This window comes from Eulemur rufifrons, chromosome 16 (assembly GCF_041146395.1).
Source record: "Eulemur rufifrons isolate Redbay chromosome 16, OSU_ERuf_1, whole genome shotgun sequence".
Taxonomy (NCBI): Eukaryota; Metazoa; Chordata; class Mammalia; order Primates; family Lemuridae; genus Eulemur; species Eulemur rufifrons.
Window position 1 is genome coordinate 38,897,949 of NC_090998.1, and position 23,451 is coordinate 38,921,399.

Here is a 23,451-nt window from a genome sequence, read left to right on the forward strand (position 1 = left end):
CAGAACTTTTAAGATCCTGCTCATATTCCCACAAGTTGCTCCTCAAGCCGTTATCATACCTGGGTCCAGAGCAGCAAGCCAGGATCAGGTAGGTTGCAAAGAAGACAGCACTGGGAAAGACAGACGGATGGGAAGTCAGCTTCCTGCAGGCCTTTCTCCAGTTCCCCTGTTCATCCCACTCTCTGCCACCCTGCCCACAGGGCAGCCAGGCAGGAGGGGGGCATGGTCACCCTGGAACCTGGCAATGGGCCAGGTGGTGGGTCCAATCCCCAAAGAGAAGAAGGGGGACAGGACGAGCCTGCTTCTAGAAATAGTGAATGATGGGTGCCATGGGACAGCTCTTCCTGACCACTCAATCCAAAGTGGCCTCCCCAGTCACCATCTTATTACTTAAAAAGCTCATATACAGCATTTTCTATGTGCTGGGCAGAGTTTTAAGTGCTTTATGAATATTAACTAATGTAATCCTCACATCTTCTCTATGAAGTATGTTCTGGCCTTTGTAGCTGAGGCAGGTGAGGTCAGATGACTTGTCCAAGGTCAGGCAGCTACCTTGTCACAGAAGCAGGATTTGAACCCCGGCACTCTGGCTCCAGAGTCCCTGCTTGTAACCACGGGCACACACTGCCTCATTCAGGCCCTTCACAGCCCTTATCGTTAGCTGTAACGATCTTGTTAGCGACTTTATCATTGGTCTAGTCCACTAGACTGTGAGCTCAGTAAGGGCAGGGCCCTCATCTGTCCTGCCAGCGCCTGGCACAAGCTGGAAGTGGCACCTGTGGAATGAATTTCTGGATCAGGTGGCCATGGGAGGCTGGCAGGAGCTCAGGGGCAATCCGGAGATAGTGATTGGGGATTTTCCGGAGAGCAGTAGGGGCAAGGCCAGTCCAGGAGGTGGGAGATGAGGGCTAAGGATCCAAGGGTAGGGCATGCCCATGCTTACCTGGGTTAGTGCCACTGCCAAGGCATGGCCTCAACCCCCAGTGGGCCTTGAGCTTGGCCCTGCCATCCTTCCCTCATCTCCCTCCTGCGTCCTCTCACCCATCCCCCACAATTCCAGACTTGCTGCAGCAATTCCAAACTTTCTCCTCCATCCACAAACCTCCCAGGCACCTCACTCTCCTGCACAGCCTGCCTCGTGTGTCCCAGAAAGATGTGAGGTGATGGGGGGGGGCTCCCTTGGCTCTCTGCCTGCCTCATGCAAACATCATGTGGGCACTGAGCCCCCCGTCCCTCCTCCCATCCCAGGCCGATCCCCCAGCCTGGGCTCTGGGTCCCACCTGTTTGGGGTCTCTTGTTCTTCAGCCTTTCTACTGGCACCTCTCCTCCCACACAAACCTCAGCTTTGTTCCATCTGTAGCCAACATCTCCCCTGGCTCAAGCTACTGCCCCTTTTTCTGCCCTCTCGGCCAAGCTTCTTGAGAAAGCAGTCTCCAGTCACTGAGCCCTGCAAACCCAGCCTCAGCCCCACTGGATGGGAGCTGGCTCTGCCACATCTCTGTGGCCTTGCTGAGTCCAGTCGATGCTCGTCAGTCCTCACCTCACCTGGCTTCTCGACCTGTGATCCCTGCCATTGTCTCCCTGTTCCATGAGAGGCACTCTGGGGTCCCTCCCGCCTCCCTCGCCTCTCCTTTCCAGCCTCCTGCAGGGCCTCGATCAACCTGCCTGGCTCCTTCAAGCAGGGTCCTCTCAGACTCTTCTCCTCCATGCTCACCCCAAGTGGCCTCACTCGTCCACGTATTTCTGTTCTGTATTTTCCTTCTCAATCCCAGACTCAAATATCCAACTGCCTACTGGGCAGGCATGGCTATTCAGAAATGAATCATTTTCAACAGGTTAGAACAGAACTCCCCATCTTCCCTGCTCCTTCTCCTGAACCCCTTACTGCAGAGGACATCATGCATTCCCTAAGTCACCCAGCCAGAGACCTCAGCATCATCCTTGACGCTCACCCTGCCACACCCAATTAATCACCTAGACTTGTTGATCTTCCCACCCAGACAGTTCTCAAATCTGCCCTCTTCCCTCCATCCCCACTACCATCCACCCTTGAGGGTCAGGTCACCTCTCTCTGGCCTGGACCACTGCAAGAGTCCACCTGACCCTCCAGCCTGCAGCCCTGCCTTCCACCCTCCAGGCTACAGGTAGAGCCAATCATGTGACTCCCCTGTATAAAATTCCCAAAGACCTGGCATTGCCATGTGCAATCCACACCCCCGCCTGCCCTCCCCTGCAGGCCATCTCTCACCACACTCCGCCTCTCCACTCTACCCCCTCATCACAACCTGCTCTGCACCCTTAAAAAACATGCCTGCTACACTCTGCTGGTGCTGAAAGGGGCCAACTGGCAAGGACACCTGTGGCCTGAGTTAGAGGGGTGTCCTGTGTGCACCATGGGCTTACTAGGCCTGCACCCCCACACCCTACAGGCCAGCTCATCTGACTCCCCAAGCAGGTGTAGCATCTGGAGGCCAGCCTGCAACTTATTCACTTTGTATTCCCACCACCTAACCTGGAGCCTAGCACTTGGTAGGTGCTTTTCAAATATTTCTGGAGGAAATGTAAAGAAAACAGGGAATGCAGAGGTTGAGACACGCCTATTGGACTTGGTGAGTAGGATACCTTCATCTTAACCTTTCCTATTCTTCAGCGCTTCTCAAATAATGAGGAACTGTTGTCATGGTGATCCGGAGAGTCTACTGGTAGCTGATGCCAGGGGCCAGGGCTGTGAATATCCTGCTCCGTGCAAAACAGCAGAACCATCCTGCCCCAGTTAAGAAACACCCGGCATCTGCTCTCTTTTGGTCTCACTTGAGTCATTGGTCAGTCACTCTGGCAATAATGATAATAATGACCTTGTCCATGTGTATCCTGGGTGTGTGGGTGCTGTCTCCCCGGCCAGACTGGAAGCCCCCTGAGGGCAAGGGCCCAGACTGCTTTTCTCTCTTGTCCACAGCTCCTCAACCCTCAAGACCAGGGGTGCAGGAGCAGAGCAGAGGCAGAAAGACCCAGGGACCGTGGTACAGTTTTGGAGCCTGGCACCCCCCATTCACAGCCCAGCTCTGCCACTACCATGGTGTGGCCTTGGACAATAGTCATGCCCCAACTACTTTTTAATTTTTTTTTTATTTTTTCCCCATGGACCACGAAGAGTGTTGAAAACCAACTACTTTTGTTTTCCTGTTTCTGACTGCCAGCCTTCCTGTTTTCCTTCGTTGTGAAACAGGAATACTGGTACCAACTCACGGGGCTGTTGGGAGGACTGCTGAGAGAATGCGGTTCAAGCATTGAGCACGGGGCCTGGCACAGGGTAAGGACGACCCCCAGGAGCTGCAATTATTAAGCTTGGAAGCTGGCTGGCAGCTTCCTGGAGAGGCTCTGACCCACCTCCACCCCAGCTCTGGTCTCACACTTTTCCTCCTCTGCCTGGGTTGCTCCCAGCTGGGGGCCAGCCTTCCACCCCTGCAGACACCATGGCTCAGGGGGAGCAATCAGACGTTAAGTGAGACCCATGAGAACACGCGGAGGGAGGTGACTAGGGCCTTGAGAAAGCCGGGGCTATGGGTGGGGGAGGGGAGGCTGGCATCCCAGGGGGCAGAGGATGAGTCACAGAAGAAGTGAGAGAGAGAACCTCTGATTTACACGTCAGAGCCTGAGCCCCAGGGCCTGGGCAGGAACGTCGTCTGTTTACAGAGTGTCAGGACAGGGGCGTGAGGCTCAGGTGCAGGCCAGCGTCCAAACCCAACGCCCTCCCCCAGCCCGTCCTGCTCTAGGACGCAGTCCTGGGCCCTAAGGGAGGCAGCGGACCACAGAGGGTAGGTGCGTGGGTTTCACTGCCAGAAAGACCCGGGTTTCTACCCTGGCTGTGCCGCTCAGAATGCAATAATCTCTCTGAGCCTCAATTTCCTCATTTGTAAAATGGGGATAATAATACTATCTGCCTGGAAGGTTATTGAAAGAATCAAACAAAAAAAGTAAATGGGCCGGGCGCGGTGGCTCACGCCTGTAATCCTAGCACTCTGGGAGGCAGAGGTGGGCGGATCGTTTGAGCTCAGGAGTTGGAGACCAGCCTGAGCAAGAGCGAGACCCCACCTCTACTAAAAATAGAAAGAAATTATATGGACAGCTAAAAATATATATAGAAAAAAAAAAAAATTAGCCGGGCATGGTGGCGCATGCCTGTAGTCCCAGCTACTCGGGAGGCTGAGACAGGAGGATCGCTTGAGCTCAGGAGTTTGAGGTTGCTGTGAGCTAGGCTGACGCCATGGCACTCTAGCCTGGGCAACAGAGTGAGACTCTGTCTCAAAAAGAAAAAAAAGAAAAAAAAAAAAAGTAAATGTAAAGTGCTTAGCACAGTGCTCCACACATAGATAAAGAGCTGTTTGATTCTTATTGCGATTATTGTTATTCTAAAAGGAAGAGAGGAGGATGGAGCCCTCAGGAGCATTTGGTGTGTTGCAGGAAGTGAGAGCCAGGACTCAGACAAGAGCAGACGCTGGCAGGATTGGGGGGTGGGGGAAGGGGCAGGGCAGCCCCCAAGTGGGCTTTCTGGAGGAACAGGGCAGCACCCTGCTGGCAAAACTCCCAAGCACCTTTAAAGCTTTGTGACACCCCATGGAAAGCACAGTCCACACCCACATCTGACTTCGCTCCACCTGCCCGCACCCTGAGCCAGAGACAGCATCTCTGTTTTCTGCCAGGAGATGTTAAGGACCCCATATCTCATCGGTCAGAGGTCAGAGTTTCACACTCCACCCCTCTCAATGCCCCTTCCTCCCCCAGTGCAGTGGACTCTGCCTCCACTTCCTGAGCCTGCTCATTCCTGGGTTGTCCCCCTGCCACCACCTGCTCAGGGCATGGAGTCCCACAGACCCTCCACGGAAGGCTCAGAGAGGGGCCTAAGGACTCCATTTCCGAGTTCTCAGGAGGCTGAGGCTGCCAGGAGGCACTGACGTGCTGGGAGCCGTGCCAACCTGCCGCTGTCCCTGGCGCCTCATTAGCTTCACCATACAGTACCTCCTGGTTCCCCAAGACACACGCCTCCCGTCTGATCTGCAGACAGGCCCTGTGTCCTGGGCCCTAGGAAAGGCTCTGGATAGGAATGTCTGCCCCCCTGGAATCCCCAACTTGAAGAGTCAACTCTACTCCTCTGAGGAGCCCCGGGGGCCAGGATGAGTCTCCTTATTGTTAGCCTCTGGCAGGTGGGTGTTAACTCTAGGCCCCTCTCTGAGACTGCTTGGGCTCAGGGTGGTTCAGGGGAAGTTGGGCTCAGCCCATCCCCCCACCAGATCCCTCCTCAGGAACAGTCCTGGGACAGCCGCAACATGCAAGCTCCTTGGCCAGACAGTCAGAACCCGAGCCCCACAGGCCCCATTGCTCTCTGAGATATCTCAGATTTCCCTATATGTGGCCTTCCAGCCCTCTGCCAGTCTTGTTCCTAATTTACTGAAGGTATCACGTGCATTCTCACCCCAGGCTTTTGCGTAAGGCTTTCCTCTCCTGGGAACGCCGTCCCCAGCCCTCTTGGCCCATCCTTTGAGATGCACCCCCTGACATGGGCTGTGCTCTGGTGCATTGGGCTCACCCCTCCCCTCCGCCCCTCTCTGAATGCTACATGCTGCTTCGTACCACCCACTGCCTTCCCCTGCAGGGGCTTCTCTCCAGCAGCCCCAGTACAGGGCTGGGTTCACAGTGGGTGCTGAAGTAGACTACAGAGAGAACAGTTCTGCTTTGATCCCCAGGGGCGTTCTGGCCTGGAATTATTCAGAATGACTCTTTAATTACCCAGAAAGGAGGTTCTACCTACACCTCCAAACTTCTCTCAAGTTACCTGCCACGCTCCTTAAAGAGTATAGGACAAGCAAGAGCCAAGTGGCTTGAGGGCGGAAGGGAGGCTGCCAAGCAGAGGGATTAAGAGCACAAGCCTTAACCTGAATCCTGGGTTTGAATCCAGCTCTACCACTGCCTAGCTGTGTGACCTTGGGCAAATTACTCAACCTCTCTGAACCTTAGTTTTTGAAGGTAATCATAGCCAGTAGATGTGAGGATAGAATGCAATACTGTACCTCAAGCACAGAGAAAAATGCCCAGCCCTTATTAGGCACTCTTTAAGTGGTAGCTATTATGATTCGTAAGCATTAATAACAACAAAGTTAAAAAGAGTAGCAACATTATCATTAATGTGGGTCAAGGTGTGCCAGCCGCCCTTTCCCTTAGGGCCAAGGTCTTGGTCTCTCCAACCATGGCCCCCACCCCACCCTTCCCAATTTGTGCAGGCACCAGGACACCCCCCATCCCCTCTCTGCCCCATCAGATCTAAACACCCCAGAAAGGGCCTTCTGGCCATGCTCTGAAGCCAGAAGAATGAGGCAGGGCTGGAGGGGTATCTGTGAGGATAGGGGTAGGGGGAGGCCATGGGCTTGGGGTCTATCAACAGAGATACCCTCTTCCTGTCACTAAGCCTCTCTGGGAAGGGGCCTGGGGGACTGGGGTATACTCACTAGGATGCCCAGTACCAGCCTGGGTTGGCCTGGACATAGGTCTTGACGATGTCACTGCAGAGAAGAGAGAGAGAGTGTCAGAATTTACCCCATGTCTTTATTTCTGTTTCAAATCTGCTCTGCCCCACACAGTTCACAGGACTCGAGAGGAAGAGAGAAGAAGGGAGGCAGCCCCTGCAGGCTCCGGGAGTCCCAAGCTGAGACCTGGGGTGGCTGCGGGGTACATCTAGTGGACTGGACAGGAATGACTGCCACACAGATACCTGCAGACCCAGAAGGCACCCCGGGCCCGCCACACACTGGACAGAGGACTGCTCACCCTACGTACTTTCAAAGGTTCCTCCCCAGCATGGGGAGGCCCACCGCCCCGCCCTCCAGGCAAACATTCCAGGAGAGGCCTGCTTGTGGGTTCCCCTGCCCTAGACCTGGCCACAGCCACCCCTGGAAGGTGCCAACTCACCAGAAGGTAAAGAGAGACACAACACTCAAAGTCATCAGCAGCTGGAGCAGCAGGATGGTGTAGACCTGGGGGGAAGAGGGGGGGCCACTCAGCCTGGGGAGCCCTGTTTGAGGCCAGGTAGGCTCAGGAGACCCCAGCCCCCCAGTGACCCAATTGACTCTCCAGACCTGCATCCTGGGCGTGCCACCCTCCTTTTTAGGGGTCATTGAAATGGACCCAGGACAAGATGAAAGGACAATGCTCCAGAGCCCAGAGCCACAGGAGAAGGGGCCCCACGGCATCCAGGGGGCAGAGGAGACGACGTGTTTAGGTGTGGCAGGGGGCGCTGGGGTAAAACCTGGGAGTCATTTCCCAGAAGGAGCTGTTGGCAGAGATCACCAGAGAAGCTGAAGGACGGCTTCGCAGGCAGAGGGCTGAGCTGGGGGCTCTCCAGGACTGCCCCCACTGGGTCCCCCGTCCCAGAGAGCTGGGAGAGGCAGTTACCTTTCTGATGAAGACTCGCCGAACTTTCTGATCGTCCCAACTGAAGGTGGTGAAGAGCTCATGGTCTCCGGCGGGGAAACCATTGTCATAGCCAGAGTTGCCGCCTGAAAGGCCGGGGGAGGACATGAGGGCCCCTCATCCATAGAAATGCTGCCCCCATGGCCACCTGCCCAGAGCTGCCTTTTTGTCAGCCTGGCTGTCTGGACCTGCTGAAGTCTTTCTCTCCAGCCCCGTTGTCAAACGCCACACCTCGGCCCAGTCCAGTCCACCCCCAGATCTCCCTCCCTCGTCATTTCTTGCTCGTCCTGCCTGGGTCCTGGGAATGAACCGTCATCTCTCTTCCCTTTCCCTCCACCCCTGCTGGGGCTCCCCGGGGGCCAAGCTCTGCCATATAAATGTGGCCCTCCGCTACTGTGCCCCCACCCCTTGCCTGGACACTCTGGCTCCCTTGTGGTTAAGGATCACAAAGGGACAGCCATTCTCAGAACTGTCCTCCAAATCCTAAGTCTCTGACAACAGAGCCTCATGCCACAACTTGTGCCCCTCTTTGGGGCCATTTCCAAGTCCTCAAATGTGTCCACTCTGTTCCCCACCAGGTCTCCATGATCTCCCCTCCCCCAGCAATAGCCTCTGTCTTGGTCTTTCAATGTTGGCCATGGCACTGAGCTCTTCAGTGGCCCCCCACTGCCCTTCATTCAAGTTCAAGTTCTTTAACAAAGCCCCATAGTCTCTGTGAGTGGAACCCTCCAGCTCCACTGCACACCCCCACTTTTCTCAGCCTGGGTGTATTTTTTCAGCCGTCTGCTCACTTGCCTCTAGGCCCCTGCACATTCTATTCTTCCAGCTTTAAACACGTGTTTCCCTGTCTCTTCACCAGGCTAACTCATGCCCATCCTTCGGGACTCAGTGTGGCTACCCCTTCCTCCAGAAATCCTTCCCTGACTGTCAGGCAGGTTAGGTGCGGTGCCCGGGGCCTCTGTCACTGCCTCCGTGTCACTGTGTGGTAGTCATCCATTCGCTTGTCTACACAGTCAGCTTTCTGGAGGCAGAGATCCCAGCAGGTCTTGCCGATCAACGAATCCCCTGGAATATGCTCGGAGCCAGACACTGTGCCTGGCACACGCTTGGTAAAGTTAGTCTGTCATCTGCTGACTGAAAAGAGCTGCCGCCCTGCCTTGACAGTTCCTTGCAAAACGTTCCTTAAGGCTCCAGTCCTGGCAACCAAATATGGGAAGTGAGGACAGTGAAGAAAGGTGGACCCATTGCAAACCTGGGTCCTGGAGACCCTCACCCTCTCACCCAAACCTTCTCCTTCACATTCTGTTTACATCCCCGGCCAACACCCAGTGGCCAGGCCACAGACGGGAGAGAGGGCAAGCAGTCCTGTGTGTAGGGCAGCAAGAGGGGTCCACAACTATCAGACCTGGATTGACCTTCCAGTAGGCCACGGTGTGATGAGTCCTCTGGGCTCTGGGTCCAGGGGGTTTGTGGCGGGAGGTGCGGACCATGGTGGCCACTCTCTGTGAGCAGAGGGTCTGTCTGGGGCATTGTCCCGGAGAACCCTTCTAGAATTCTGCTGGGGGTGGGGTGATAAAGTGGGGGAGGGGCGGGGCTGCTGGGGGAGGCTAGAGGGACTTGTGGGAAGCGTATGTTCCCAGCCCTGAGCAAAGCTCCCATAGGCTGCTCAACCCAACAGAGGAGCTCCCACCGGCTGCCAACCTTAGTGTGCAAGGAACTGGCATCAGCCCGGGTGAGTGTGCCTGGCTGCAAGGGACACTGAGGCTGGTATCCATGCACCTTCCCCACACGTGCCCTCCTCCCCCAGCAAAGACTTGGCAAAGGGAAAAGAGATAGGAAGAGTGATCAGTGAGGTGGATCCCCAGACAACCCTGGGGCCTCCATGGGGACCTGTCCCCACTGAGGTTTCAGATCAGCCACTGTGTAAACAGTGCGCCACACTCACAGGGGCTCAGGCCCAGTGAAGGCCGTGGCCAGTGGCAGCCTCACCCTGCCCCTTCTTCGATCAACTCTAATGTCTTCCCCGCTCCTCTCCACATCTTTCTTCTAGGAGGGCCTTTCTAGGATAGCCCCTGGCTTTTTCCCCTATCTGTCCCCTAGCACTTGACTTGAAATTTGCCCTAGCACTTGACTTGAAAAAAAACCCCTCTTCCCTACGTAGGAGCACTCTGACTGCAGACATAGTATCTCTTACCCTTTTCGTGCAGTCCTCTTTGACCTACCCTCAAAACAGTCCTCTAAATCCTAAGCCTTTGACAACACAGCCTCCTACAACAACCACACAGTGCATCTCTTTTTGGGCAACTTCCTCCTACCCAGGTTTTCCATCTGGGTCCACCACTCCTCTGATGCTCCAGCTTGCAGGAGCTGAGGGACTTACTGGGGTCCACATAGGCCCAGCTTGGGTGGAGAGGCACAGCCGTGGGGCCTGGGGGGAAGACTCCTGTCTTCAGCCCCTCCCCAGAGGTGGCCTCCTCATAGGAGGGTGGGGCCGAGGGCACTGCCAGAGGCTCCTTCTTCTCGCCATTCACCTGCTGCTGCCCCTCGGTCCCGGGGGCCTTGTTAGCCACGGAGATCTGTGGAGTAGAGGCAGAGAGACAGTCACCAGGGAAAGGGAGCCTTTCAACTCCTCCTCACCAGCTCCTCAACTCCTGCAGTTTCCATGGTCCTTTGTCACCCGCACTAGGAGGGGCAGGAATACAGACAAGAATTTCCCTATTTTATACATGGGAGAACCGGGATCCAGGAGGGTCCTGGCTAGCCAGGGACACATAGTGGAGCTGGGGTAAGAATCGAGGAAGGAGAAAGTTCTTAAGTGCTCACTACTGGTTGTTACTGTCCCTGGGGCAGGGCTGGGGCCTCTATGGTTCCACTATTTCCCTGGGGCCCAGGGAAGGGCCTGGCACACAGTAGCCCCTCCAAAATATTATTGAATGAAAGGCCCTTTCATTTAATCTTCCTGCCACTTGCTAGTTGTGTTTTGACTCCTGTTTTAAAGTGAGAATCAGAGAGGAAGAGTGAGTCATCTAAGAGCTACGCGTGGCCCATGGGGCTGCAGGGCCTAGGCACCATCCACTGGAATGGCCTCCTTCTGCTGTGCTGGGAATGACACAAGGAGAGTGGAGAAAGGGGGGACAAGGACAACAGGAAGGAAGGAGAGGGAGAAAAGTGGAGGGGCCTGCAGCACAGAGGAAGGCAAGAGGTCTCTGGCTAAGCGTCCTGGTCTGGCCTCACCCTGTTGGAACCTCAGCCTCTCCCCAAAACCAGAGTAGAATTACAGAACATCCCTGGGGAAAGGGACCTCGAAGACATCTAGTTTAGTCCCTTCCTTCACTGAACAGTTGAGGAAACTGAGGCTCTGAGGGAAATGTGCCCAAGGCAGGTTGAAAACTCAAGTCCAATTACTCTCAGGTGTGCCCTAGCCCCTCCCCACACCTGTGTACACGTTTAGCTTTGGTGAGAGGCTATGAGCTGGGAGGGCTGATGACGTAGCCAGAGAAGGAAGGATTGGGGTGGAAGGGGTGGTATGAAAACTGAAACAGCAACAAAGGGACTGGACCTCGTTCAATAGGATTTAGGTCTGGTTCCCGAGAGAGTGTGTTGACCTGGAGGGCCACTGAGGAAGGCTGCAGGGTTCCTTCTTTGCAGGCGGAGTCTAGCTGAGGCAGCCCGGAGACGGGCAAGCACAGGAAGATTTCTGGTTCCTATGGGGGCCCAGGACCACTGGACTGGAGGAGTCTTTCCCATCCCCCAGAAAGCCTATGATCAAGTGGGGGGCAAGGGGCAGAGGAGGCAGGGGTTGTGCATTCACCCAGGACAGGGAGCAGTCAGCGAAGTGACTGGTGGATGGACGGTGGGGAGTGGAAGGAGAGGCCCAGCAGAGGGGTGCTCTCCACGTTGGACACTCCCCAGGCCTCCTGGGGGAGGGGACCCAGCACCCAGGCCTGTGGGGATGCTTCCTCCCACTGCCTGACCCCCTTCGTCTCATCACCCAGATTGGAAGGATCATGCCCAGGAAGATCCATGTCAGCGCCCAACCTGCCATTAGCCCCCCAGAGCATCCTGAACCCTATCCCTCCAACCTCCACACATATGGCATTCCCAAGTGACGTCTTAAAAATGGCAGGAGGTGATATCACCCAATGACATCATTTTGAGGCCTGAAGAGCTTAAAATCAAGGAAAGGAGGGTCCTAGGGCCCAGGGAAGGATGCCATTGGCTCTGAGGCTCAGCTCAGCAAGAAGGGGGAGTATAGGGGAGGTCCTTCTGTTTGCTCTGCCCAATCCTTAGCACCCCCAAACAGAGGGCCAGAGGACCCCCCCACTTTTCCCCAGGCCCTAGTGGTTGTGTAATTCCACAGGCTATTGATGTTACATAACCCTACTAGGCCAGCCAAGTCTCTGCCCAGCCCCTCCCCTGCAATTCAGGCCTAAAACTGGAAAAAAATGGAGATGTTTTATCCAGGCTCATTCAGTCCCATGCCTGGCCAAAACCAAAACAAAAATTAGAGCATCTTGATTCAGGGTTGCCATAGTAACCCCCAACCATAGGGGATGTATCCAGATATCTGGATGAGGAATAATGCAGGGGGTGGGGGGGCGGTCTGTAAAGGGTGCGAAAGATGAACATAAAGTGGTTGGGTTTGGAATTGGAGCGTTGGACCAGAGTGGGGTGCCCTATAGGCACTGCCCCTCAGTGCTCACCCTGGCATACACACACGCACACACGTACACACAGTCACACCAGACACCCAGGCTCACACAAGGGGGCCTGGGCGCCTATGAAGAGTCTCGTGATGCCAAAGCGCGGGGTGGAAGGGAGGCCGGGGAGGAGAGGAGAGCCCATGGGCTGGAAGATGACCAGTCCATTCCTTGAAGTGGGCCTTTTGGTTCTCTGACTCCAGCAAGGACCACAGAGGACCTTCGCAGTAAAGCCAGAGGAGGATGCTTACAGTGGTCCAGAGAGCTTGCTTAGGATGATGGGGAGCGGGGGAGCCAGAGGATGGAGGATGGTGCAGGCGGGGAAGATGCCAGTACCTTGCCCTGGGTCATGGTGCCGTCTGTCTCTCGGCAAAGGGGTCCCTGAGGCAGGGGCGGCCGCTTGGGTCACCGCAGCCTGCCTGCGTCTCTTCCTTCCTCCGCGTGGGTTCTAGCAACATCCACCGCAGCAGGGCCAGGCGGACCGGAGCGTACCATCCGCGCGCGGGGGGAGGAGGGGCCGGGCCTGGAGGATGCTGCGGAGGACGCTGCGGATTCGCTAGCCAGGGGGAGGAGGCCCGCACCGCCCCCTCCCCCGCCCCCCACACCGGGCCCTCACCCCCTCCCCCAGGACTCCAGAGCGTCGCGCTGCGGAGCAGCCCAAGTGGATGGGTCCGCGGGGGCGGGGGAGGGGCGCGGGAACTCTGTGACACCGACCAGCTGATGCTGCCTGCTGTAACCAGAGCTGAGTGGCCGGGCCTTATTGCTCCACCATCTCTCCACCATCCCTGCCCGCTGACAGGCTCAGGCCGGGCCTCTGCCTTCCCCCTTTCTCTTTGGATGCGGCCCTGATTTCTGTCGCCATCTCCAACTCCCCCTATTTCATCATCCCCTGTAGAGTGAGAAAAGTCCCCTACGTCCTGCCACCCTGTCCGCTTCTAACAGGGCCCCTGAGCCCCAAGTTCCTATGGGCCTTGGGCAAGCCGAGTAGCCACCTGTCCTTTCCTCCCCTTTCTCACCTGCGAAATGGGAACAATAGCCGCCCCCCACCCCTTGTCTCACAGAGATAGGGGTTGGGAGGATGCAGCTTCTGTTTTGTTCAACCCTGCCGGGACATATAAGGAGGTCTTTCTGGAGACACCTCCAGCTCTGTCTCAAAGCCTCTCCAACCCCCTGCTCTGCTCTCTTCCTGCCTCCACTCTCAGCCTCCATCACCCCTGTCTCCATCTGCCCCGCCCCCCCCCAGAGCTGGTTCCACTCCCTTTCCCAGCCTTGTCCTTGGGGCTCAGCCATCACCAGGCCCCATTTTCTGCAGCTGACGCAGTGTCACTGTGGGGATTGCAATCTCAAGAGCTGGGCTCAGGTCCCAATTTAGTCACCCACTGGCTGTGTGACCTTGGCAAGGCCCTTAACCTCTCTGAGCTACAGCATCTCCTATGAAAAGGAGGATAAGAACCAAGCACTGTCCGTCCCAGACTGACTGTGAGACGCAGGTTATGGCAGTGAAGGCATGTTGGAGCCCCCGAGTGCCGCACGCTGCATGTATTCAAGTTGCTACTGTTAACTGAGGAATCTCTTATCAGAATGTCTTAGGCCGCCCCAGAGTGAGGACTCAGCCACGTGCCTCAGTGAAGGATCTGAACCTCCGAGGATGGGATGAGAAACCAAGACCTGGGGCAGGTGGGGGTGGCCCCTTACCTTCTGCTTCCCTGTCGTCTCCCAGCTAGACCCACCTAAAGACCAGAGAGAAACAGGACCTTAGGTAGGCAGGTAAATTATTAAAGTCTTTATTCTACTTCATTTTTTTTGGAGATAGTCTCACTCTGTTGCCCGGGCTAGAGTGCAGTGATGTCATCATAGCTCACTGCAACCTCAAACTCCTGGGCTCAAGCGATCCTCCTGCCTCGGCCTCCCAAATAGCTGGGACTACAGGCATGCACCACCATGCCTGACTAATTTTTCTAGTTTTTGTAGAGACGGGGTCTCGAACTCCTGAGTTCAAGTGACCCTCCCGCCTTGGCCTCCCAGAGTGCTGGGATTACAGGCATGAGCTACTGCGCCTGGCCTTTGTTCCAATTCTTCTTGCCCTTTGCCTACACCAGTTTCCCACACACTACTCAAGCCTGGACCTCTGTGTCCAGAGGCTCTCTCAGCCCCCGCAGGCATGAGCCCTTCCTCCAGCAAGCTGGCCCCTGGCCCCCAGCACTGCTGCTGAAGTTCTGCCCCACTGTTCTGGGTTCTGGCCTACCTTTCCTCTCTACATCTACGTTCTGGAGGTGTTTTCTTCTGTTCGACCACTCAAGTGCCACCTCGTCCAGGGAGCCCTCTTGCCCCCTTGTTGGGGTTAGATGCTCCTCTTCTGTGATGGTGTAGCACCCTGAAGTAGCACTTGTCACATGGCACTGTGAAGTTTCCTGGTCCGTCTCCCTCTTAGACCCTAAGGATCCTGTCTGGAGCAATTTTGCCTCAGCAGGACTGAGCACAGTGGCAGGCATGTGGCGTGCACTCAATACATTGTAGCTATTAATATTTCCAGACATGTGGCATTATGCAGAGCCTGTGGGCCTCAGAATTTTTATATTTGGGAATTCCTCCTGTTCCTTCTCTCCCTATTCGCTCTGCTCCAGCCACACAGGCCTCTTGGCTGTGCCTTGATGGGGCCAAGCATGCTCTTAGTGCAGGGCCTTTGCTCTGTCTTCTGCTTGGAGTATCTACAGATCCCTGCACGGCTCTCTCCCTCGCTTATTCACTGCTCTGCTCAATCGTCACTTATAGGGCAGGTCTTCCTGATCTTACACAACGTAGCAATGCCACCAACATACCCCCACCCAGCACACTGGACAGTCCCTTTTTCCTGACTCAGGTTTATTTTTTTCCATGGCATTTGTCACCTCTGATATATATTTTTTGTTTACCTCTCTCTCTCTCTCCCCTGACCCCTGCCACTAGAATGTCAGCTACACGAGGGGAGGAGTTTTGGGGTATTTTGTCATTGCTCTACACCTGTGGGTTAAAATAGCACCTGGCACTATGGCAGGTTGATAAATATTTGGACATGTAAAGTACAGCATTATACAAAATCCTTATATGCCTCAGACAAATTGACATTGTCAGTGCTATGATGTTTCTCAGATGTTGGACTCTTTACCATGACATCACATATATGTCCCCATTAGGTGGTCTTTGGACATCACCCAGATATTGAAATATTTGTGTACACTCCCCTGGCATCTGGAGGCAGTTAAGCGTGGTGTCAGAGACACAGGCCACAGAGGCAGGCAGCTTTGGTCCAGGCCCATCTCCTCTACTAAAAGGCTGTGTGACTCTGGACAAGTGAACTCCCCTCTTAGAGCCTCAGTTTCCTCATCTGTAAAATGGGGAATAGTATGAACTTTATAGGATTGTAGAGAGGATTAAATGATAATGTGTGTAAAGTGTTTAACAGAGGGCCCAGCACATAATAAGCTCTTGCCGTTAGCTACTGTGTTAGCTTTCAGTGTTCCGCAGTATTGTTTAATGAAATAATTAATTTCCATCCCCATAAGGCAGCTCGGTTTCAGTTATTCATCATGTCTGCCATGCCCTTCTCTGTGACACACCACAGTAGGAGCCGTTCTTTGAGGAGGATGAGGTTCATTCAGACTCAGTCCTGTGCAGGAAGGGGATGGGCCGTGCTGGGGTGGGGTGGGGGCGCAGGCATGGACAGGACGGCTGGGGGACAGTAAGGAGAATGATATGTTCAAAGCCATGGTTCAGAGAGATCTACCTGCTGTAGTAATTTTTGTTATTATAGTATTTTCTCAAATAAGAAAGAAAGTTTGGTCTGTGAGCAGCATGTGGGAGGGATCGAGAGAGGAAGAGAGTGAAAGTGAAGGGACAAGCATGGAGACTTCCTGATAGCCTTATGACAGAGGCTCCGAGCCCAGCTCTGGAGCAGGCTGCCTGGGCCCCAATCCTGGCCCTGGGCAGGATGCATAACTTCTCTAAAACTCAGTTTCCTCATCTGTAAACTGAAAGTTGTGAGAACTAAGGGAGTTAGGATTTATAAAGCACTTAGGGCAGAACCAGACATCTAACAAATGCTCTATTCCTGTTTCATAATTTAAAAATAAGACAAGCCAGATTACCTCTGGGTACAGTAATCCCAGCTACTCAGGAGGCTGAGGCAGAAGGATCACTTGAGGCCAGGAGTTTGAGACCAGCCTGGGCAACATAGCAAGACCCCATCTCAAAAAAAAAAAAAAAAAAAGACAAGTGATCAAGAGGCAGAAAAGATGGAGAGAAGGGACAGTTTGGGACAGGACTGACAGGACTGGAAGAGGCTAGATGTGGGAAAAAGGGAGAAGGGGCATCAGAAGGGACAGAGTTGCCCATGGAGTCCCTGGGAGAATGGTGCCAGTTTGAAAAGGGAGGAAGGAGCTAATGTACTCAGTTGGGATCGAGTTGAGTGTGAGGGGCCTGTGGGACATCCAGGTGGAGATGTCCTGTGGGCAGTCAGCTAGAGACTCCTGGTGCCAGGCAGGGCCTCTTCCATGTACAGCCCCAGGAGGCACCATGCACTGTGTTCTGGGGGAGACCCACATCCCTTCTTATGCAGAAGCCCAGCCCTGGGCCCATGGAGTTGAGCAGTTGGTGCCCCCGGACTGGGCTGGCCACAGGAGTTTGGGACTCCTTGGCTCAAAGAGAGGAAAGCACAGGGAGAGGACAGGGGTGAGCGGCCCCAGGCAGCAGCAGGAGGCAGAAGGAAGTTCTGTCCTGCCTCTGGAATCCCCTCGCCATCTTCAACGACTGGGCCCAGGCTGAGTGAGAGTGGAGGGATTCAAAGACCAGGTGGCAACACTTTCAGGGCTGCTCCTAGGGGCCAGGGAGGTTTGGGCCCCAGGCATTTTCCTCTCTACTCCTTGCAGGCTCACACCGTGGCATGGTGGCCCGTCCCACTTCACGTTCTGCTCTGGTTGCCAGCCAGCTCTGTTTGGGACAAGTGCCAGGGAGGGGAGGGAAGGGGACCAAAGGTGTGGACAGAGGCAACTTCTCATTTTACAGATGTGGAAACACAAGGCCAAAGAGGTTGAGTGACTAACCCAAGATTACACGACATGTTGGGGGACAAGCCAGAGTGAAAATGGTACACTTGACCCCAGCTCAGGGACCATCAGCTCAGTGACAACACTTAGGCTGGGAGTGCGGGAGGAGTTGGAAGGTTCTGAGGTTTCCTAGGTGGGCAGAATCAGAGCCGTCCAGGCACCTGTTCCCACAGCCTCACTGATACCCCACGCACACGTGGACCCACACGCCAGCCTGCACTGCTGTCTCCCACCTCTCAGGTAAAGACAGAACCTGTGCTTTTGAGGCCAGTGATGGCGGAGGCAGAGGCAGGGCCTGGAGCTCAGGTCACTCACAGGGTGGGCCACGAGAGGTGGGTGGTCCAGGTAAGCTCAGGCATCAGGCTGCTTCCTCCCAGGTATACCTGGGCTTCAGCCATGGCAGCCCCCCAACCCCCGGCGGCCCTACAGCAAAGAACTCAGCACACCTGTACGGATCACCTGCAGCCCGGTTGCACAACCCCTCTATGCTGGGGTTTCTCTTCCTGCCTCCCTGCCCACTTCCCACTGTGCCTCCCCAGATACAGTCTCCAAAACACAGGACATAAGCCAAAGCCTTTGGCAAGCATCAACATCCTGAATCACCCTTCTTCCCAGCGGCAGGAATTGCTGGGTAAGATGTGAAACCACATTCCTGTCCCTCCCTCTTCCTTTCTCTCCCCCTTCCGCCTGCTCCTGCGGGCTTTGCTGGGAGCCGAGGCTGCAGCAGCCCTCGGCTGAGTGCAGGAGAGTCGGTTTCCAGGCTCCTCACCCCAGCCTCGCCTTCCACAAGCTCTCAGCAGCCTTTCTCTCCTCAGCAGGCCTGGGTCAGGCACTCTGCAGATTAGATGAATGGAAAAAACCAGAATTTTCAGGAAACTGGTGTTTGAGTCCAGGCTTAACCGCTCACCTGCAGTAGGCCTTTGAGAAGTCAATCCTTTCCCCTGGGTCTTGTGTCTGCACCTGCCGTGCCTAATGCCTGGGATGGGCACCGGTCCTGTTACCATCACATGTGCTGCTGTGTGTGTGTGTTTCTGCTCCTCCACCAGGTGGAAAGTTCCTTAAAGCCACGGGCTGTGTATCTCGAGCCTTGCGGCGCCGTCCCCCAATTCCTTGCACCTGGGAGAGTTCAGCAGCAAAGAATGCCGGCTTTGGAATCGGGTCAGAATGCAAATTCTGACTCTTCCAGTTACTAGATGACTGATGTTCAGCAAGTCGTTCAACCTTTCTGAGCTTGAGTGTCCTCACCTGTAAAATAAATATTCATTAATGAATTCATTTATTCAACCAATATTTAGGAGGGCCTATTACATGTCAAGCATTAATATGCATATTAACCACCATAGACGCAAACCCCTGTCCTAGAGGGCTTACTTCCTCGTGGGCACTGTTAGTGCTCATCTCAGAGAGTGACTGATTGTGAGCACTCAGTGAGACGACATATGGACAGGGCTCAGCACAGTGCCCGGCACGTGGTAGGCCTGACAAGTTAGAGCTATTTTTGTGAACATCCATTCAGAACCATTTATCGAGAACTCACTATGTGCTGGCACCATGCTAGGTGCTGGGAGACAAAGATGTGGAATGTCATCCATGCCCTCAAGAAACCCGCAGTCTAATGCACCTACTGTGTGTCAAACAGCATCATCTTCATCACTGTTCAGAAGCTCGTGACCAGAACCAACTTGTATTGCATGCTACAGAGAACCGTGAAACTCTAGAATGTCAGGTATGGCAGAGACAGCTGTTCACCCCCAATATCCCTCAGACAAAGCCGCACATAACTGATGATTATCAGCACTGTGCTTTTGGGGGATTCAGAAAAAGGAGAGGTTATACCTGGTTGGGAGATCAGAAAGGATTGGTGGGAGAGAGGGGTGGCTTTTGAGCTGCGTCTTGAAGAAAAGAATAAGATTCAACAGACAGAAACCGTGGTACCCAAGAAGAGGCACTCCAGAGGACCAGAATGACATGCAAATAAAGGCATCGAGACAGGAAAACATGAGGCACCAACTTTGTGCTTAATCCCAGGAAAAAGATGACCTCGCCCAGCGTGAGGCTGGAGATTGACCCAGGCAAAGCAGCTGAATTCACAGGAACAGGAGGCAGCTGCCCAAGAAGTGGGGTTCCCAGCCCTCTGCCGTTGGCCGAGACTACACACCAGGCTCAAAATTCCACTGTTAGAAATTTCCCTCCTTGGGCAAGCATTCAGGTGGGTGGCAAAGCATCCCCAGAGGAATATCATGAAATAACATGGAAGGATGGTTCTGGACCAAGGAGGGAGTGTTGGGAAAAAGAGACCTGGGAACAGTGGAGAGCCAGCAGTACCAGAGGGGCCAGAGCCCTCGCCATGCCAGGTCTCGTGCATGACCTCAGCGGTACAGGCCATCTGTAACTGACGGAGCACTGCTGGACTGGGTCACTGGGAAGGGATGAGCAAGTGTCAGTGCTGTGTCCACAACCTCCCCTCACCTGGCCAGGGCTCCTCAGCCCTTCCTGCTGTGCCCCTGGGAGGCGGGCTGTGCCAGGCCCACACAGCAAGGCCGTATTTTCAGTGTAGTTTGGCCCAGCGGTACTGTGGGTTGCTCCTCCCTGCTTGGGTGGGAACTTGCACTCCTCCTTCAACAACGGGTGCTGAGCACAGCCCAGTGCCAGGGGGGCAGCTGGGAGTGCGGGAGTGAGCAGGAGACCCAGTCCTGCTCTCCAGGAGCTAACAAGCAGCCCAGGGTGAGCAGACATTAATAAACAGCCACACACTGAACGCATAATCAGGCCCCCCTGGGAGGGGCCCCGAAGGAAAAGCCAAGCTGCCACGAGGGCTAGAAACAGGGCAGTCACTTAGACAGAAGAACGGAGGCCTGTGGGAGCCCCGGAGGCTGGTGCAGGTGGTGAGGGAAGTGTTCTAAGCAGAGGGAGCCCGTGCAAAGGCTGCGAGATGGGAACGGGCTGGCGCAGGCCGCCTGGGGAGGACTTTGGGAAGTTATGGGGTGGGGGAGTGAAGGGGGAGGTGACCCACTCAGATTTGCAATTTGAAAAGGCCCCCCTGGCTGCAGGACAGAGGAAAGACAGAGGAAACCATTGCTGCCATCAGCAAAGGTGACAGAGGTGACAAGCTGGGGCCTGAGTTGGATAGAGAAGGTGCAAGAAATTCACAGATTCAGGACTTATTTAAGGGGGGAGATGGCCAGGGTCCAGTGAAGACGATGAGAGAGAGGGAGAGGTTTCTGGCTTGAGCAGCTGAGTGACGGGACAGGAGGTAGACAGAAGAGGGCCTGGTGAGTTCTTGGAGGGTTGCCGTTGGTAGTGAGCGACCTTGGTTCCATCTCAAGCCCCTTCGCTTTCTGGCTGTGTGATGTGACTGGCCGACAAGGATAACGTTGAGCATTTAACATAAGCTAGGCACCGCTCAGTTGCTACGCACCGCTCAGTTGCTACGCAGGCTATTTTGCTCAGTCCTCACGACAGTGGTAGGTCCCTTATAATCTCCATTTTACAGACAAGGAAATGGAGACTTAGGTTAAGGAACTTGCCCAGGGTCTCCTACAATTGGCGGGTGATGGCACCAGCCTTCCAGCCCCTGTAGCCACCATGTCATCCACTTCAGGGTCTCAGTGTCCCAGCCAGTTAAATGGGGTTAATGGCAGTTCCCTCACTGAGCCAGGAAGCTCCCTGCACAGTGTGACACGTGGCAGGTATTTACCAAGTGCCACATCCCTTCCCTTTCTCCTGAGCCAAAAGCTCTGTTTCACAAGCCAGGAGCCTCGTAAATATTTCAGTGGTTTCTGTGTAGTCAAGGCTGTGAAGCCTGTTCTCTGCAGCACCTGTGACGGTGAGATCTGGAGATGTCTCAGGGCCTGTTACAAGTGTTTGATCAGCTGCAGTTTCAAAAAAAGACCTTTCCTCAGAACAGCTGACAATCTCTGCGGTGAGATAGATCTGCAGGCTTTTTCTGGAGAGAAGCCAGGGCATGGGCCAGCCCACGGTCCCGTTTCCAAACACGGCCACAGCCAAGCGCTGACAGCCATGCACGGGCTGCTCCAACTGCACACTCACACCCAACCTATAGACTTAGAACCACGGGGCCTGGGAGGGCTGCAGGGAACCCAGAAAAGAAAGGAAAGGAACAGACTGTGCCCCCACAGCAGGGAATGAAGTCAGAATTGAGAGCAAGTAGACCTGGGCCTGGATCTCTGGGGTTAGGGTCAGGGTCAGGGGTAGGGTCATGCCCACACCTACCCAGGCTGGGCAGACTAAGTAGAAAACCTATACTGAGGCTGGGAGAGGAAAGGGAGGACAGAAAGTCATGGGGACTGGACGGTGTGACCTCTCAAGGGGTCCTCTGGCTTGAAGGTTTTGTGATTTTAGATATTGGGGGAGGAAGTGCGGGAAGAAAGTCACTTGACTGGGTCACCAAGAAGAAGGAACGGGGGACTCTGCAGAGCCCGGAGGCATCCAGCCTCAGTCTCCCATCCACAAGGCACAGAGAGCCCCCACCGGGTGGCTGACGCTGTGCCACCCTCAAGATGCTGCAGAGAAGATAAGACAGGCCCACGTGAAACTGTTGAACCCAGGGCCAGCAGGCTGTGTGGGAAGAACCTCAACACAGGCAAGTGATGCAGATGGAGGCCGGGAAGCTCTCAGAGAGTTGGTGTTGTAACTGGTCTTTGAAGACCACATAGGATTTTTTAAAATGTATATTAAACAGGCCCAGTGCGGTGGCTCATTCCTGTAATCCTAGCACTCTGGGAGGCCAAGGAGAGCAGATGGTTTGAGCTCAGGAGTTCGAGACCAGCCTGAGCAAGAGTGAGACCCCCGTCTCTACTAAAAATAGAAAGAAATTAGCTGGACAACTAAAAATATGTAGAAAAAATTAGCCGGGCATGGTGGCGCATGCCTGTAGTCCCAGCTACTTGGGAGGCTGAGGCAGGAGGATCGCTTGAGCCCAGGAGTTTGAGGTTGCTGTGAGCTAGGCTGACGCCACAGTACTCTAGCCTGGGCAACAGAGTGAGACTCTGTCTCAAAAAAAAAAAAAAAATGTATATTAAGCAGATTACTTTTTCCAATTATACAAGTAATGAATCTATTCTCATAATATAAAAATTTTAAAGAAAATGTAGAAAAGTAAAAAGAAGAGAATAGTTATCTAGTTCCAAAACCCAGAGAAAACTATGGTTGAAATATAGGTGTGTTTTCTTCTGGTCTTTTCTCTGTGTTACACTGCCTTCTTTGTTCACTGAATTTTGTAGCTTAAGCATTTTGAAGGGTGGCATTTGGCAGATGCAGTTGAAAGAAGAGGGGGAAAGGCATTCAGAATGCAGGACACGGCAGAGCGAGGGTGTGGTGTTTCCAGGCTGTTTAGGTACCCACAGGCAGGCAGGACCCTTAATCTTCCTGGGCCCCAGCCCTCAGCTCTGAGTGGTTAATGGGCCACACCCTTGGCCCATCTTCAGCCCATTCTTCTGCCTGGCACCTCAGGCTGGGACTCCAGGCAGGAACAAGGCTGCAGTCCTCCTTCCAGGCAAAGTCTCCCAGGGAGGTGGAGCCTGTTTCTTAGGTAACGGAATTGTGTCTCCAGCTCCAAAACTAAGTAAGGCAGACCAAATCCCAGGATGGGTAGTCTAGATCTGTGCTGTCCAATATGGTAGCCACTAGCCACATGTGGCTATGGAGCACTTTATATTCGGCTAGTCCAAACTGAGATGTGCTATAGTGTAAAATGCACACTGGGTTTCAAAGACAGTATGAAAAGCAAATGCAAAATATCTTTTTTGTAATTATGTTGATTAGATGTTGAAGTGATAATATTTTAGGTATATTGGGTTAAATAAAATATGTTACTAAAACTGGCAGGTTTTAAAATGCAGTGGCTCATGCTTACATAATCCCAACACTTTGGAAGGCCAAAGTGGTAGGATCGCTTGAGGCCAGGAGTTTGAGACCAGCCTGAGCAACATCGGAAGACCTCATCTCTACAAAAAATTAAAAAATTAGCCGGGTTTGGTGGCGCACGATGCCTATAGTGCCAGCTACTCGAGAGGCTGAGGCAGGAAGATTGCTTGAGCCCAGGAATTTGAGATTGCAGTGAGCTATGATAATGTCATTGCACTTTAGCCTAGATGACAGAATGAGACACTAAAAAAAAAAAATTAATTGATTTAAATTAAATTAATTTTACCTGTTCTTTTTACTTTTCTTGTTTTCTTTTTTTTTTT

At 54.1% G+C, this 23,451-nt stretch overlaps 1 protein-coding gene across 1 annotated transcript in view; it reads right to left on the reverse strand.

The window, feature by feature from the left end:
• FAIM2 (Fas apoptotic inhibitory molecule 2) overlaps positions 1-12,553 on the reverse strand; it is a 31,890-nt gene extending 19,337 nt beyond the window's left edge. Inside the window, exons 1-6 of the mRNA XM_069490809.1 lie at positions 12,498-12,553; positions 9,842-10,037; positions 7,444-7,547; positions 6,961-7,025; positions 6,501-6,554; positions 60-110 (exon numbers count right to left, since the gene is read on the reverse strand). Coding sequence (XP_069346910.1) covers positions 60-110; positions 6,501-6,554; positions 6,961-7,025; positions 7,444-7,547; positions 9,842-10,037; positions 12,498-12,512 — 485 coding nt within the window. The 5' untranslated portion in view covers positions 12,513-12,553. The remainder of the gene's footprint in view (positions 1-59; positions 111-6,500; positions 6,555-6,960; positions 7,026-7,443; positions 7,548-9,841; positions 10,038-12,497) is intronic.
• Between the last annotated feature and the right edge of the window lie 10,898 nt (positions 12,554-23,451).